The following is a 17,621-nucleotide window of genomic DNA, read 5'->3' on the forward strand; positions in this document are numbered from 1 at the left end:
GTATGCATTTTCTAGCACAGCCTAACAAGGTACAGGGGGCATAAACACCAGAAATTTATTGTCTTACAGTTCAGGAGACTAGAACTACAAAATCAAGATATCAGCACAGTTGGCTGGTTCCTTCCGAGGTCTGTTGAGGGTAGACACTGCTCCAGACCACACTCCTTGGCTAATGGATGGACATCTTCGACCAATGCTTCTTCACATTGTCTTCTCTGTGTGCATGTGCTTCTGCCCACTTTCCTCTTTGTAGGAGGACATTGGTCATGCTGGAGAAGAGCCCACGCCGATGACCTCATTTTAACTTGTTTATCTCTACAAAGGCCCTATCTCCAAGCAAGGTCCCATTCTGAGGTTTGGGGCATTAGGTGTAAACACAGGAAGGGTGTGGGCAGGGGAGGCTGCCTAATTCAACCACTACCACCAGCTCATCGTGATGGAGCTGGAGTTTGAATCTAGCCACGTGGCCCTGGGCTCCAGGCTTTCGGTCTCCACATTCCATTGCCCTAACTATGTTAGGCTGTGTCACATGTAATTGTCATTTTGTGGGTCAGACACAGTTGAACATTGGCAGTATGATTCAACCCGACCCATTTCCAAACTCTGTCATGCAGGTCAAATCAGTTAGTACTATCACACTCCGTGGGCCTGGCATTGAGGGATGGAGAATGCGCTAGAAATACATGAATGCTCTGTAGTCTGGAAAGTTTATACTCTCTAATGAATTTGGACTCTTGATTCTGTCCTTTAAGAAAGACAAGGCATAAACACAGAAAGGGCTATGCACACAAAGACCTCTGAAAACAGTATCAGTCCTGGTACCTGGAAGTGTCTGTCACTTTCTTCTGGAATTTCTATACTAGTGAATATGGCATATTTGGCAGTGACCAGATGGACATAGAGCATCTAAATTTCCACAGGTGTATTTCTTAGGGCCTTTGGGTTATGAGGTAACCTCCTTCCTACAGACCCGGTCTGAGAAGGAGAATGTTCTCACTTAAACCTGACCGACCCTGTTGTCCTTTTTAAAACCAAAAGTCATGGTTTCAGAATTGGAGGGTGCTTCATGAGCCATGGTCAAGTCTAATTGCCCTTTTATGTAACTTACAAAATTAAGTTTATTAAGTAAGCTTAGTCTTGAAAAATGAGTGTGTAGTGTAGCTTCCAGGGTATACACTAGGCTCTGTACATGTTCTGATTATTTTCAAGTGCCAAGACAGCTATTTCAACCCAGTTTCCCTATTTTTTTTCTATCGAGGAAGTCTTTTTTTGGTAAACGTATATTACATCATGTAAAACATTTTTCATTTTCCCCTCCTTTAAAAACACTCTGCCTTTGATGGCTCAGTTCAGTAAAGGTTCGTGACAAAAGTACCAGTCTCATTGCACCTGTTTCCATCTCTCTTCCTGAACATCTCCGGGTCCTGCTGACTTGCCATGTGATAGTACTCGGAAGCTTGGCAAAGTTGGTAGGATTTTGTCTTAGTTTGGGCTGCTGTAACAAAATGCCATAGACTTGGGGGGGGGGGGGGCTGAAGCCACAGACATTTAATTCTCAGAGTCCTGGAAGGTTAGGAGCTGAGATCAAGGCACCAGCAGATTTGGTGTCTGGTGAGGACCATCTTGCTGGCTTGAAGACATGGCAAGAGGAGGGGGCTCTCACTTCTTCCTCTTCTTACGAGGGCACATCTCGAGGGCCTCGCCCTCAGGAGCACATCTAAGCCTAGTCACCTTCCAAAGACCCTACCTCCTGGTACCCTTACATCAGGGATTAGGATTCACACGCAGGAATATTGGGGGTGGGGGTCCAAACATTCAGTCCATAGCAGATTCGGAAAAAATCAGGAAGCAGCAGCAGATTCCCTCTATGTTCTTAAGAGTCTTTATTCCTTTGGTTTCAGGTGTTCCCACCCCAAGTCAAGAAATTCTACGGCACACGTTGAACACGCTGGTGCGGGAGCGGAAGATCTACCCAACTCCGGATGGCTATTTCATCGTGACCCCACAGACTTATTTCATTACTCCCTCTCTCATAAGAACTAACAGTAAATGGTACCATTTGGACGAGAGGATACCTGACAGGTCTCAGTGTACCTCTCCGCAACCGGGAACCATAACGCCCTCTGCCTCAGGCTGCGTCAGGGAAAGAACGTTACCGAGAAACCACTGCGACTCTTGCCACTGCTGCAGAGAAGACATGCACAGCATGCTTGCTTCCACTCTGCAGAGGAAACCCGCCAAGGACTGCAAAGACCCCTATTGCCCTCCCTCACTATGCCAGGTGCCACCCACTGAAAAGAGCAAAAGTACTGTAAACTTTTCTTATAAGACAGAAACTCTCTCAAAACCTAAAGATGGTGAAAAGCAGTCCAAAAAATTCGGGCTCAAATTATTCCGGCTGAGTTTTAAAAAAGATAAGACCAAACAACTAGCCAATTTCTCGGCCCAGTTTCCTCCTGAGGAGTGGCCCCTGCGAGATGAAGACACGCCAACTACCATCCCCAGGGAAGTGGAAATGGAAATCATTAGGCGCATTAACCCGGACTTGACTGTGGAAAATGTCATGAGGCACACTGCACTAATGAAGAAACTAGAAGAAGAAAAAGCACATAGGAGTAAAGCTGGGTCCTCTGCCCATCACAGTGGAAGAAGTAAAAAGAGTAGGACTCATCGAAAGTCCCATGGAAAATCTCGGTCACACAGCAAGACACGAGTGTCTAAAGGAGACCCTTCGGATGGTTCTCATCTGGATCTCCCAGGTGACAGAGAGTATGACTTTTGTGATCCTCTTACCAGGGCACCCAGGGAGGGCTGCTTCATCATTGAACACAAAGGAGATAACTTCATCATGCATAGCAACACAAACGTGATCGAGTCTCATTTCCCCATGACCCCAGAATGGGATGTGTCTGGGGAACTGGCCAAAAGGAGAACTGAGATGCCTTTTCCTGAACCTTCCAGGGGAAGCTCCCACTCAAAAGTGCACCGAAGCCACAGCCATACCCAGGACCGAAGGTCCAGGAATGAGAGACCCAGCAAAGCCAAGGAGAGATCCAGATCGATGGATAACTCAAAGGGCCCTCTGGGTGCTTCTTCTCTAGGGACACCCGAAGACCTGGCTGAAGGCTGTAGCCAAGATGACCAAACCCCCAGCCAGTCCTACATTGACGACAGTACTTTAAGGCCTGCACAAACAATTGGTCATCAAAGGGCTCATGTTTCATCCACGAGCTATAAAGAGGTGTGTATTCCAGAAATAGTCGGTGGCAGCAAGGAGCCTTCCAGTGCTTGTAGCCTTTTGGAGCCAGGCAAACCCCCTGAGAGTTTGCCATCCTGTCCCACCAAAACAGCTACAGATGACTATTTCCAGTGCAACACCTCCAGTGAGACGGTCCTCACAGCGCCGTCACCTCTGGGAAAGAACAAAGAGGATCATGACACTCTGACTCTGGCGGAAGGGGTGAAAAAGCTGCCTCTGCCCGACAGGCAGGCCCCACATTCTTCCAGAGAGCCCGTAGGGCACAAGGAGGAGTCACCAAAAGGGCCAGGTGGGGGCCCAGCCGCTTCGGGCACAGGGGCAGAAGGGATGGCCAATGGACGCCTCATCCAGCACCACAGCGCTGAGCCCAGCAGCCTGGACAAGAGGAAAGAGATATTCAGCAAAGACACGCTGTTCAAACCTCTTCACAGCACCTTGTCTGTCAACAGCTATCATAAATCGAACCTGTCCCTCCTCAAATCTCTCCCGAAGACCCCTGCCGACACACTGCCAGGCCGATGCGAGAAACTGGAGCCGTCCCTGGGAACCTCGGTGGCACCAGCGATGCCCGGTTCCCAGCGTCAGCAGGAGTCAGGGGGGAACCAGGAAGCCTCTTTCGACTATTACAACGTCTCTGACGACGACGACTCTGAGGAAGGGGCCAACAAAAACACGGAAGAGGAAAAAAACAGAGATGATGTAGGCACCATGCAGTGGCTCCTTGAGAGGGAGAAGGAAAGAGACTTGCAGAGGAAGTTTGAGAAGAACCTCACCCTCCTGGCCCCAAAAGAAACCGACAGCAGCAGCAACCAGAGAGCCACCCATTCGGCACGCCTTGACAGCATGGACAGCAGCAGCATCACTGTGGACAGTGGATTCAACTCCCCACGGTAGGGAGAAAAATTGCTGCTTGCACGCACACGCACACACACACGCGCGTGCGTGCACGCACACACCCACCGGGGCCCGGGGCTTTATATAAATGACTTGAAAAGCTTCCAGTGTCACCGTTTTAATTCTGTGAATGCGGGTTAAGGGTTGTGTGAGTTGCGCTGTTAACAACCTGTTTCTGACTTCTTTTTCAGGAATTGAAACAAATGTTTCTGCAGCTGTAGAGATCACCAATCTGGACTGGTGGGTTGGCTCCCTCCCTCAAACTGGCATCAGGCCAATCTAACTAGGACAAACATTTTCCAGGATTTTTCTTCTATGTTTCTGTTAGCACCGTGCAGATAAAAGAAGGTTTTTTTTTTTTGTTTGTTTTGTTTTGTCTTTTTTAGGTCCTCAAAAATAATAATTTCTTGAGTAGAATGAGTGGTCAGTAGTCACCTAGGGTTTGGGTAGGTCTTGGGTATAAATCTCTTGGCTCAAGGAGAGGGTCCTTCTAGTGGGAGGAGCAGATCGCAGCACCTTGCTGGGGGAGCTAGATGCTAGTTGCCCTTCTAATCCCGACCCTGTGTGCTCCTTCCCCCTGCTCATACACTTCACGTCCACAGAGAAATAGAGTCTTGTGTCTTTCACAGAACAGTGAGGAGCCTCTGTTCCCTTAGATCAGAGTGTGTGCCCACACTTTTCTCTCTCCTCCTGCAGCACTGATACAGACCATTAAGGCCCTCTAATCATAGCTGGTAATTCAGAGAGGATTAACAGAGTGCACTCGATGCCTAACAGTCATGTCCGGCGCACTGAAGTGGTTCAGGGGTTAAGAAAGCATAAGAGAGTCTATGCAACTTCCTTTTATTTCCTCCTTAACTCTTCCTTCTCCTCCAAGGGTAACTCGGGACCTAATTCTCCTTCTAAATTCTACTCCAGATTGGTGACTCTGAGATGCAGAAATACTACTGAGAGGTGGACATTTCTCATTAGCTGCGATTCCCAAGATTCTGCGATACTGATCATTTTAACAAGTACCCAGATAAGATGATGAACTTCATTTATTTTAATTATTAAGAATGAAACTTAGTTCTGTTGTGATCATTTCACTTTATCTCTAGATAATTTGCGGACAGCACATCCCCAGATCAGAATTGGGAATCTCTAATCGGCCCCATATTTGGCCTTTGTTATTTCTTAAAGGGCTAGTTTTTGATTATGATGAGGATTATTTTTGCCATGTAACCTTTTTATCTAAGTTAACACATGTGTGGAATTCTAATGACCAAACAAACCAGAGATGGTGCTCTGCTTAAAGTGGGTGTGAGGCCAGGAGCCCCAAGTCTCCTCTGCCTTTCCCTCATGGAGCCCTAACTGACCTCAGGGAGCCATGCCCTCCATCCGAAAACGACTGGCCTATCGAGTGACTTTTCTACAAAATAACTTACACTAAATATATTTTTTTAAATCCTCAATCAAATTTTAATTTATTTACCAATTATTTTATATCTCCTTTTCTTTCTATTTCCCTCTTCTGCTCTTTTTTTTTTCCTCTTGAATTTCTAACAGTGGCTACCAGGGAGGCATGATCGAAGGTCTGTAATTGACGGTAGAAGTTCAAAACCATGGCTTATGGAAGGTGTGGTTTATCTGCCTGTACCTTATGTTCAGCTGTTTTTTACTATGTAGACTCTGCCTCCCTCATGCTTTACACATTGGTTTCTGAACTTGCATGGTGCCCCTTGGCCCCAGCACCACCACAGAGGGCAGAATGCTGTCCTCCAGACATAACTGCTACAGAGACATTGAGAGTAGTTTAATGGGTTCTAACGCAACAGCCTACCACCACAGAATATTGAAAGGTTTTTTGGTTTGTTTGGGGGCAAATAAACACAAATACTCATGAGATCGTTGAACCAGTCTTGCCACAGAATGTATTGTTTTATCTCTAAATTCGGGGGGGCAGAATAATATAGAATTTGTGAATGGGATTATTTCTGGAAGTGAGTTTATTTTCATATATTTAATAAGGTACTTAAGGTTAAATGCTTTGTCACGGTAAGAGATACAGTGGTCCTGAGAGGACAACTTTCTCCCACTTACCTACATGTCTCTCCACTACTGTTAGGTAGAATTTTCTCCGTAGGAATACGTAGATGGCCCATAAATTTCATGCAGTTAGATAATCTACAGAATAATTCCTAATTTTGCCTCTTTCGCATTTAATATCCCATGGTTAGAAAGTAGGTCACAGCCATTTTAAACCATATTTTCGGCACACCTCAGTTAATCGACTAAGTTGTTTTCTGATGCATGATCGTGGTCTGTGGAGGAGAATATTTGAGTTCTAGGGAGTTTTATTCTCCAGCACGAGGAGGATTTTAGCCAAGTAGCATTATCAGGCTGGTACGTCTCCACTGCCCTAAGATACAGAAACTTTAAGTGGGTCATTTATTTGAGTCTTTTAGTACCTCCTCCACTGAGCAACTAAGATCCAATAACAACACCAAAGACCAAGAAAGGTGATCCCCACACTCCGAGCTTTCCATGCTAGCTCAGAAGTGTTCAGCCACATTCCCAAAATTCTTCAGTCCCTTTTGTTGAGACTGCAAGGGTTTTTAGAAGGAAAAAAGGTAGAAGCTTCAATTCTGCTCTGAGATCGGATATTGAACATGAAAACTCTTGACCTAAAAAACCTGCGATTCCAAATCTGAGGCCAAAAACAGGCTGACAAACACAGTGTGAAAATCCAAGGGTGCAGAGCGGCCAGGGACATGCCCGCTTCATAGGGTGCGAGCATGCGCTGTCGGAGCGCGGGGCCGAGGGAGGCGCGCGCATCCAGGAGGAGGAGCCCCATACCTGATCTGTTCACTTCTGCTTCTAAAATCCTGTCCTCTTATTCCATGGGGTTTCTTTTCCAACAAAGATCAAGAACTTTTAAATGGGAGGACTATTTCTACTGCTAATACTCTACCTCCATTAGCTTTTTCATCACACCCAGAGTCCTCGTTAGGAGCGTGGCACCCTGCTCTCATTATTACAGCAGTAACGAAATATATACCGTTTGGAGAAACTGGCGTGCTGTATCTATTCATCACTATGAGTGACTCTGCCCAGAGGTGGTCAGAGGCATCTTCGAGCACAGACAGCTCCCAGCTTAGATGGTCTTTAGCAGTGATGTGTGTGCACAGTGCCTGGCCCAGTGCCTGGCATACAGCGGGTGCCTGATGAATGCAAACCCTGCCTTGAAAGCTGATTTCAAAGGCTTAAGCGGGTTTAAGGGCCTTTGGACCTTAAAATGCATTTTTCCATAGAAAAAGGGGTCACTAGTAACAGAGGCATTCTGAAACCAAGTCATAGTAGCTGCTTCATTCATTAGATGCCAGATGTACAACAGAAATAATTACAATGTATCTAGCTTTTTAGCGTACAGATTCATCAACGCTTACTTCTTCACAGTCACTCTGTGAGTAGGTTAATCTCCTAACCCTCCTCATTTTAGAGATGGGGATATTGAATACTGTAAAAAGTTACTCTCACAGTTAAGAGTGAAACTGAAGGAACGTGTCACTATATCTTTGGGGTTCTAGGTGTCGATTGCCTTCTTCCTTCCTCCGCCTGACCCTAGGCCCCAGCAAAGGTGCTGGCAAGTCCCTGATGAATTTTCTTAGGGAAAGGGTAAGGCAGGTAAGTAGGTGAGTCTAACACTTAACATCGCTTTAGTGGTGATGTTTTGGGGTATTCTGTAGGTATGCTCAGATCTACCGTAAGCACAATGAAAGAACTTGACTTATTTCTGTAAACATATTAACCTTCTGGAGGTGCCCTTTGCAGTCAAGAAAGATCCAGTTGTCTTTTTGGTAGTTGATGACGGAACTTCCTTTTAAACAACTACCCCTTGGCACACTCAAGGCCACAAGGGTTAGAATAAAATAATCCACTATCTAGGAAGTGCCGCCAAACACAGTACAAGCATCCCCTGCTTTCTGAAACTTTGTGTTAACATCCCTTCACTTTTACAAAAGACCCTATGTTAGTAACAGCTTTCTTCGTGAAAGCAAAAATCTTCGGATTTCTTACACTCAGCAAAAACAGGTACTAACATGGGTCTTCTGTAACAGCGAAGGGCATTAATGGCGAGCGTTTGGAAAGCACGTGTAAACCCTTCCTGACGTTTAGGCTTACAGAAGATTTCATATGAACACCCTGCACTCCGATAGTGGGAAAAAAATCTATGCGGGGTTCAGACAAAATGGCTGTTAATTTAGTGTGGGAATGACGGAGAGGTGGTGAGGATGTCCGTTGAAGCAGTCTGACCTGCTGACTAGTTTCAGCAGGCTGAAATCAGCAATGGGGGGCCGACTCTCATAGAGTATTTTCTAAACTCCGAATCTGCCCAGTCGGGTGAATGGATGTTTTGCGCATCCTTGTGGTTTCTTCAGTATCTTTGTAAACTTAAGTTTCTTATTCCTATTTTGAGGACTTTGAATATAGAACCTGTCCAGTTCCTATCCATCAGGCTAAGTAACCTTATTTCTGCTATTGCCCTACACATTTAAAATGTTGATGTTCTGAATCAAGATTCAAGAAGTTCTCACTTTAAAAATTAGAAGTAGAAATACCTTTGAATCACCTCTGTCCATAAGAAGCCTTGAAAAATAAAATATTGCTACCAAAGTGGGGGGAGGGGATGTAAACTTCACAAATGAATGGGGGAAATCTAAGATTCCTGATCTGGAAATACAATGTATTTCCATGAAAGTGTTAACATTTGAAACAGAGGTGTGAAGTGTTTTAAGAAGAATTTTATTCCCATCAGAGTGCCAAATTAGCTAATGGTATGCCTTGAAGTCCACCAAAGTCAAAATCTGCTAATCAGGAATGAAAACAGAATCATTAGGGGCAAAATTGAGTTTATTCATTTATTCAGTGAATTTCCAGCCTGAAATACAATCATCACATATGTGTACTTAAGAGGATTCTTTTCTAAATGAACGTGATAGTGATCGAGCCCATCAAATTTGGAAGCGATTTCCTTGAATGGGGAAGGAAAGGGAAAACATTTAAAGTGCACTTAGCTGGATGAAAACCCGTTATTCAGGGTTCCGTGGATTGTAACGTGTGTGAGAATTTCTGGAGCCCACATTGGACAAGCATATGTGAATAATCAGTGGGAGATGGTGTATATATGACATCATGAGCCAACAGAGGAAATCCATTAACCACATCATTTGCTCTTCCTCTGGGGCTCAAGAGATAATTATTTATGTTGAAAACAAAACAAAACAAACCCTTTTTACTCTTTTAGCACTCGGGAGAGCCTGGCTTCCAACACGTCCAGCATTGTTGAAAGTAACCGGCGTCAGAACGCTACCTTGAGCCCAGTCCACGGCGGAGCTGGCCCGGCCTTCAACTTCCGAGCGAGCACGGACCCCGCAACCAACGAAGCTGAGAAATTACAGAAACCTTCCAACTGCTTGCAAGCTTCTGTTACTAGTGTGTGAGAGTCGTACTGTCTCCGATCTCCTGTCTCATTCGATACAGCCAAGTTTACGACACTGGGACTGATGTTTACATCTGGGGAAAGACAAGCATCTCGACCACAGTTTTTGTGTTTACTTAAACTGTGCTGCTAAGTAGGCTAGGGCAAAAAAAAAAAAACAAAAAACAAACAAAAATCTTTATTTCAGAGTATTGCTTTTCACATTTATGGCTCTGTAGCAACCGAATAGCAGTAGGGGTGATATGTATACGTTTGTTTCACTACTTGTAACTGAGCACACATAGGAAAGTCTAGACACTGTAAGTGTGGTATGCATTCCAATGTCATGAAGTTGCCAATTCCATTTTTAAATGCCACAGATGCGTGTTGCTCCCAGTCTGTGGTCGGAGGGTGCCACGGAACTGATCCTTGACACTTCCCAAAAACAAACAAACAAACAAAAAGACAAAAAAAAGCGTAAGCACCACAAAATGACCAATGCCAGGGTCCAGCTTGAGGCAGATCAATGTCAAACTGACCGGAAGGGACCCCAGCCCTTTGTGTGTGAATTATTTATGCACCCGTCATTTTTCACTGTGAGTTTTCATGACACAGTTTTTTGCAGGAGCCCGTGGAAGTGTGTCAGAAGGGGTCGTGATCGAAATTCTGGGAGTGTTTGTTTTTTTTTCAGGATTTTGTTTTTAAGTGAAACAGATGCTTGTCTGATTTTGAACCTTCCATAATCATGAACAGGAATATAGGCCTTTGATTCTGAAGTGGGCGAAGGAAGGGGATCCCCAGCCTGGCTGGGGCACGGCACTGAGGGATGGAAGAGGGGAAATGTGGACTCTCTAACGGTGTCAGTCAAATATTTAAGGATGATAATTTCCTCCTTGTGATCCTTATGATGATCCTATCTTACTATAATAGATACAATGATTAGTTTGTTTAAAGGCAAAATGTTCTTTGTGATACAAATGAAGAGTATGGCCTGGGGATGTTATTCTTTCTAATGGAAGGACATTAATCTATTTTATGTAGTTTCAAATAGAATGCCTAAATTAGGCTATGGGAGATCATTTTTAGTGGTTATAGGAAAGAGCAAAGTTAGGGAGAGTTGAACTTCAGGCCTTTTATTCCTGGAAAGATATCTATAGAGAAAACTTTAAAATAATTTTTGATTAGAAATTTACATGTGCCCATGTAATTACCAACAGAATGTGCTCATTCTGCAAGTATGGTATAATCCGAACTTGTACTCCCCTAAAATTTATCAGAGTAACAATTATGCATACATGAACTATGCCAGGGTAATGTTTACAGATACTTTGTAACCAATTTCAGGAGGTGTTTTTTAGGTGGATGTATAGTTCCTAGCCCAACTTATTTCAAAATGGTTTGTTAACACGTTGCTTTGGTTTACAATGTCTTGTTGAATACAAAGAAGACTCAGCAGCATAGGGATTACCAATAATCTTGAGCTTCAACTTTATAGAAAAGAGACATTTCAAAACTCCCCATTTTATTCTATGAGAACAATGGACTAAATGTGTCGATAATGACAAATTACTTGCAGAAGGGTTGCATGTGACTCAAGCAAATGGTCTGACCAAAAGTTTAGTTCAGTGGCATGTGCTGTTTGGAGCCATATAATAAAATATATATCCAAAAATAGATCTAAACTCTTTCCACCTCAGACTACGGTAATTGGCAAAAAAATGTGTGCAACATTTCTGCTTCAGTATAGGCTTAATCACTAGGGATCTGTTTAAAGAATGCACTCCGACACATAATTAGACCGATTCTTGAAGCATGTGGATGGTCTCTCATGCTTTTTCAGATATGTGGAAGTCGCATTAGGTCAAACTGGACTCCTCAAGTTTAGTCTAGATTCCTTTTTTTGTGCTTAGTATGAAACATAAGCACATTTCTTGGTAACCCCCCCCCCACTAAAATGCTTTAAGTCAGTTGGCTTTCAGTCTCATGCCTTATTTCCTCCAAGGCATGCCCCGATTGCCCAGAAATGCACTATTTGTCTCATTGCTTAAATATGTCCAGGAAGAATGATAATGTAACTAATAGACTACACACACAGTCTGTTTCCCTGGGGAGTTATATACCATACGGTTACCAAATTCTTCTGTCTAAATTCCTTTTTTTCCAAAAAACCTGCTCTCGAGTGTCGAATCGTACCATCAGTTCATAAATAACATAACCATTCAAACAATATATCAGCCTCTCGTTGATCCTCTGAAAGTAGCCATTATAGTAATCAAACGCAGTGTGGACCGGAAAGGAAAGCATTACCTTTAAGAGAAGCTTTAAAATAGGAATTTATCAGTATTCCACAAGAAATAGGTTTACAGAAGACATGATTCAAATAAAACGTGTATACCATTTGCCCGATGCTATGGGGTACATGATTTCAAAAACAACAACAACGACTCCCTTAGACCTGGAGCCATTATCGTAGAAAAGATGGTCTTTAAAGATGTTACAGTGTAAGCAGACGATCTGTTTGGAAGTGTCCCCGTCTGCATTTCATGAGGAGTTCTGGATGGGGGAGGCATGGCGGCAGGAAGCGTTGTTACAGATGTGACCCGAGACGGTCCTCCGACGGCGGGCGAGCTTCTCAGTGACCAAACCCTCAGCCCACGCCAAGCTTTGCCAACGTCCTTGTCCTCCCCTGAACTGATAGAGCTTTGTGTGACGTGGCTGCTGATCTAGTCTTCACTTAGAGTTTATCAGCTGAAAGGTTTACAGAACTGAGTCTGCTTGAATCTCTGTGTAGCGTTCAACTCTAAAGGGTCAACCCGTCTGTCGGCATTTTGCACACTTATGTATTATTATGATGCAGCATATTACTTTATGGCAATTTTTATTTTTTACATATAACTACCTCCATAAATTTGATGAAACGGCAGCAGTGTGTTTAAAGTGTATTGTTCAGAAAAGCAAAGTTGAAAACCTCCGTAGACATGAGGCCATGGCGTTCCGTGTGTGTGTCAGTGACTGCCCCTGTAGACTCGTGACTTCTTCATGGCCGTGGTTTGGTTTCACGGCATTATTGCGCTTTCAGATGTAAACCTGTCTCTCCTCTCTTTCCCACGAAAGCACACTTGATTTTGTTACCAACGAAAGGAAGTTGGAATCTCTGGTCTTTCCCCACTGCCCCCAAACCCACCCCCACTCCTGCTAAGAGTTCTCCCCCCGGGGGAAGAGCCAAGCCAATCGGTAAACAATTTAGCAAGCTCTTTAGTTCTGTCAGAATTGGATGTGGAAATTCTAGGTTTTCAGTAACTGAAGACACACAACAAATTTGGACTGTGCCGGCTTTGAAGTACTTTGGGCCTCTCTGCCTTCACTCACATGCTAGCATCCCGAGCCCAAACGTCATTTTAATTAAAAGAGCTGTGTTCCGTTAAATACTTTGTATTCCATTTTATATATTTTGCACATCTCAGGGGACCTCAATGAGCATATGAAAAGGGGGGGTGCCATCAAATAGAGAAGACAGCTAGAGGAGCTAAATGGGGACCAACCAAGATAAAAATACCAAATTAGTGCTTCTCTGATGTGAAGTGCAAGTTCAGGAGGCATAAGTTCAAAGTTAATCTGGACTAACAATGATCTGAACACCAGCTGTTCCCAAGTCTCCCTTTCTCAGAGCCCAACCATCGGTTCGAGGATGTAAATTCAAATTCTATCGCAACCACCAGGGGGAGGAAAAACCTGTTGGATGAAAAGGAAAGCATTGTGCGGTTTTTTGTTTGGTTTGGTTTGGTTTGGTTTTAGGTTGGCACAGCTTTGTAAAATCCTACCCAGAATAAACCACTTATCCCCACCAAGTGTACTTGAAAATAAAGTTTTTAACCTAAATTATAGGCGTATAGCTCACAATAGTGAACCTATTTTGAAAAGTCTCGCCATTTATAACACAGGCAGTATTTTGAGCTTGATGAAAAGTCAACAAGCGATCATGACTTCGCCAGCTCATTTTGGGATCTCAAAGTGCTTCCAAAGCATTCAGATTGACAAACAGTTAACTAAGCAGGTCCTATTTGTAATACCCATACTTGAAATGGAGAGAGAGAAGTTGGGACCTCAGATTACCCAGAAATTTCCGTGGCAGCTACCAGTGATCTGTTTTCTATCTGTTTGATAGACCCTCATGAGAAATCACTAAATACAATGCTATTTTTCTGATGTGTGCTAATAAAGTCAAAGAAAACAAATAACAACTGTACACTCTTGTCCATTTTCATTCAAACAGTTCAGGGTGTTTGGAATTTTGCAAAACCCACCCAAATGCTGTTGCGGTCAGAGGCAGATCCTAGACGTACACCCTCATTTACAGTTTCCTATTGGGCTTCGGTAATTCCTGTGCGAAATACCATCCTTCAAGAACATTACTGCTCCGGGCAGTGGAAGGTGCTGAAACAGGAACTGTAATTAAAAAGTTTATCAAGTACTCTTGGCTGTGCTACTTGAGCACACTAGAAACTCAGTACAATATATTGAGTCCTACCCGGAAGAATCTGGATTTCCAAGGGAGCCAATCTAGTTCTCAGTGTTTCCTCAAAGTCAGGGATACCAGATCCTTGCTGAGGACCTGCTCCATTGCCACAGGCCAGTCACAGAACCAGCTAACAGCACGCTGTCACACAGACAGTGGAGTCCCAAGCAGAAGTGATCCCGTCCTCTCCTTTCCCCCGCCTCCCATCCCCCACCTACCCAACCCCCCACCCCAGCCACCACCCTGCCTGTTCTCTTCTGTTAGCAAGCCAGGTGTCTGCACATGTTTAGGGCTTGGGGAAGCTAGAACACAGGAAGAACAAATCCAAAAGCATGGAAAACCTTGTTTTGCTTGGGGTTAGTAAAATACAGGCAGGAAGGAGATTACCATCGGTCTGGTCTTTGCCAAGTTAGATTAAAGAATCAGCTGTCACTCTGTCATTCTCTCAGAAGGTTTTATAGAATGAAGGATACATCCAGTATTTTCCCATAGATTTTTATCTGGAGACATTTCATAAATTATATATGCGAAAAAACTTCATGATGTAATTTCCTGGAGTGTTTGAAATAGGCTTGGCATCTCCCCGATTGAGTTCGTCTCTGTATCTTTTGCGGCAGCAGCCCAGAGAGAGATCCCCCAGTGATTGACCCTCTAACACATAATCCTGTGTTTTCACAGTTGTTCCATGACTTACAGTTGCTGATTGGCAAGGTTGAGAATTCTATAAGGCTCAAGGGGGACTAAACCTTATGATTGTATATTATCAGTTATAGGGCTTCAACTGCTCACTGTTGGCTTCCAATGAGAACACACGCACCCTGCCAAGGAGGGAAGGGGAGTTTCACAAGTGAGGCAGCAAATGTAAGGCTAGAGGGTTGGCTGGTCCATGCACAGCTGCCTACCCCCCTGACCAAAGGCTGACCTTGGCATCCCAGTTCCTTTGCTCCCACCCAGAAGAGGTACCAAATCTGAGATCTGAGAGCTCCTTCAGTATCAGTCCTCTGCAGTTATGGGAAATTCACGAAGTATGCACTCAGCAACTCCTTGCCCACCTGTCTTCCCAGGTCCTTCCTCCCTGCCTCTGTCCCACTCTCCCACCTAGACACTGATCCACTGCCACGGTTTCCACCATGGAAGGGCAAAACGGTGTGTGGTATCGTGCACATGTGATGGGTGAGGACTAGAGCTGCCCTCCGGTCACCTTCATGTAAGTATTGACAGCTACAAATTAAGGTCCTTAGAGTAGTTGACACTACTTTCTAGAAGAGAATTACATTTCAACGTTAAGTTTAAAGGGATCATAATTCTGCAGGTATCTTTCTCCGAGTGACTGAATGTGACTATTGCATTGGGGTAAATGAATTAAGAAGTGCAAGTGGGATTTACTGTATGTTAGAAAGGAGTTTTGCAGCCAAGACTGCCTTGAATAAAATGTGTTTGCACTGAAAAAAAAAAAACTTTAAATTACTTGGTCTCTGGTTGCTGTAAAGGTCATCCAAGATGGATGTTCTGTTTATATTGTATAGTATTTCATATGAAATAATTACAGTTCATGAAATGTCTTCCCTAATGTTACTGATTTACGACAGCACATTTGTAACATGGTTTTTATCGTGTCGGTGTGCCATATTGTAAATGATGATGGCTTGTCATGCTTAGTATAATAACTTAAGAGGAAAAAAAGCACAGGGATTTTTGTAAGTCTATATTTGAAAGTCCCTCCATATGGTAATATTGTGTTCATGTTGTTTATGTAGTGTTGTGTGAAATATCCATTTTGGATTGTGTTACTTTTTAAGATATTAAATAACATTTGGTTATATGTCTAAGTGGATTTTTTTGGTATTTGGTATTTGGTACAAAAGTACTTCAGGTGAGACTGATTCATTTCTCTCAATAGGGAGTTTGTAACAATTTTTTTTATTATACAATCTTTGTTATTAGAGCTTTTGAATGAAAACAACTGAAAAGGGAAATACCTGATCAGAAATCTTTTTCCAGGAATATTGAAAAAGCCACAGTTTTTTTGGCTAGCTATTCAAATTTTGCAGAGTCAGGCTTAGGGATGCCCAGAATTGTGTTTTCTGTGACATCAGAAAGCAGTGGGGTTGGTCTGTTTTGTTAGCTTTCAAATCACAACTTCTATACCCAAAATAAATGTGATCCCCTTTCCAGGGAACACCCGGGAGCTAGCTACATATTCCCAAGTTGGGAATTCCTCCCCTCTGTGTCTCACCACCTCCAGAATCTATCAGATACTATCTTGGCTGTCCTTCCCACTAGCAAATCTTTGTCCTTAGAGAATGGACTCCCCTTTTTCAAACCAAATCTGCCATCAAGCAAACGATGAAGCTAGGAAACAGCATTATTAGTCAAAAACAATAGGAAGCTGTAGGGTTGAGCCTGATTTTCTTGGAAAGGCAACCCCAGAGCGGACCTCTGATGGCAGCGTCCTCTGGATAAGCATGGACAACCCAAGGGGACCGCTTTGAAGGACAAATCTGACTTCCGTTGTGTACGTTTGTCTATAGATATTTTAAACTGTCTCAATTCAGACATGTCCTCTTATAAGCCTGAAGTTCGGGAGAACAAGAATACTGGAAGACTCTGTGGGTTTTACACTAGGACCAGAAGCTACTGTGCTGAAAGCTGGGTAACTAACTGTATGTTCCCTTCAGAGCAAGCCAGTGAGCAGGACACATGGAGGAAATGTGGTGACTTTGCTAAGAAGATGGAAAGCAGGATTCTGACTCCTTTGAGAGAATGGTCACAGTTCATAAAAATCTTTTCTTTCCAAAGGAAATGGTATGGTTTTAACTCATTTTTAAGTGTTTAGAGTGGTGGGGTTTTTTTTTTTTTCCTCCATAAAGAAAAGCCAAGCAGAGCGCCTTCTGCCCTGTTACAGCTGTGAAATTGAGAGCCACTGAATAATAAAAAGAAGGTATTCACCTGACTTTAATAATTTATTTAACTATGAAATCGTATCCCTACTGTGGGAATACTTGGATTTCATGATATTCCCCCTGTTTGGGCCCGGTGGCTCCAGACTTCTCCTGTAAAGCAAACAGTTAATCATGTAACACATGGAATAAGTGTGTGTGATGGATATTTACAGAGAACTCTGCACCAGACGGCAATTGCGAGGGAAATGGAGGCACCTGCCCTCCAGATAGGCTGAGCAGGGTTTCCTGGTGAATCTTCTTCAAAGAACTGCATTGGAAGATCGATATAGAGAGTTAGTGGCAGATGCCATAGGTTTGGTAAGAGAGGTGAGGTCAGAGATGCCGATTTCGAATTCAAGGGACAAAACCGAACTGCCGATGTTCGACGGTTGGCAAATTCTTTCCTCCCCAGATCTAGGACTCTGGAGCTAGTGACTGTGGGTAGGCGGAGGGAAGGTCCCGGACTTCCGGCCATCATTGGCCTGTGTATATGTCCCTTTAGAGGTGACAGATTCCGCCGAGCATGTTCCTCCCGGGTCACCCTCCTTC

The 17,621-nt window shown here is 43.7% G+C and overlaps 1 protein-coding gene across 1 annotated transcript in view; it reads left to right on the top strand.

The window, feature by feature from the left end:
* Window positions 1-9,788, top strand: part of LOC111144551 (storkhead box 2) — a 101,053-nt gene extending 91,265 nt beyond the window's left edge. Inside the window, exons 3-4 of the mRNA XM_022498879.1 lie at window positions 1,902-4,149; window positions 9,441-9,788. Coding sequence (XP_022354587.1) covers window positions 1,902-4,149; window positions 9,441-9,636 — 2,444 coding nt within the window. The 3' untranslated portion in view covers window positions 9,637-9,788. The remainder of the gene's footprint in view (window positions 1-1,901; window positions 4,150-9,440) is intronic.
* The last annotated feature ends 7,833 nt before the right edge of the window (window positions 9,789-17,621 follow it).

This window comes from Enhydra lutris, unplaced genomic scaffold, assembly GCF_002288905.1.
Source record: "Enhydra lutris kenyoni isolate GAN:26980312 unplaced genomic scaffold, ASM228890v2 scaffoldscaffold11, whole genome shotgun sequence".
Lineage (NCBI taxonomy): Eukaryota > Metazoa > Chordata > Mammalia > Carnivora > Mustelidae > Enhydra > Enhydra lutris.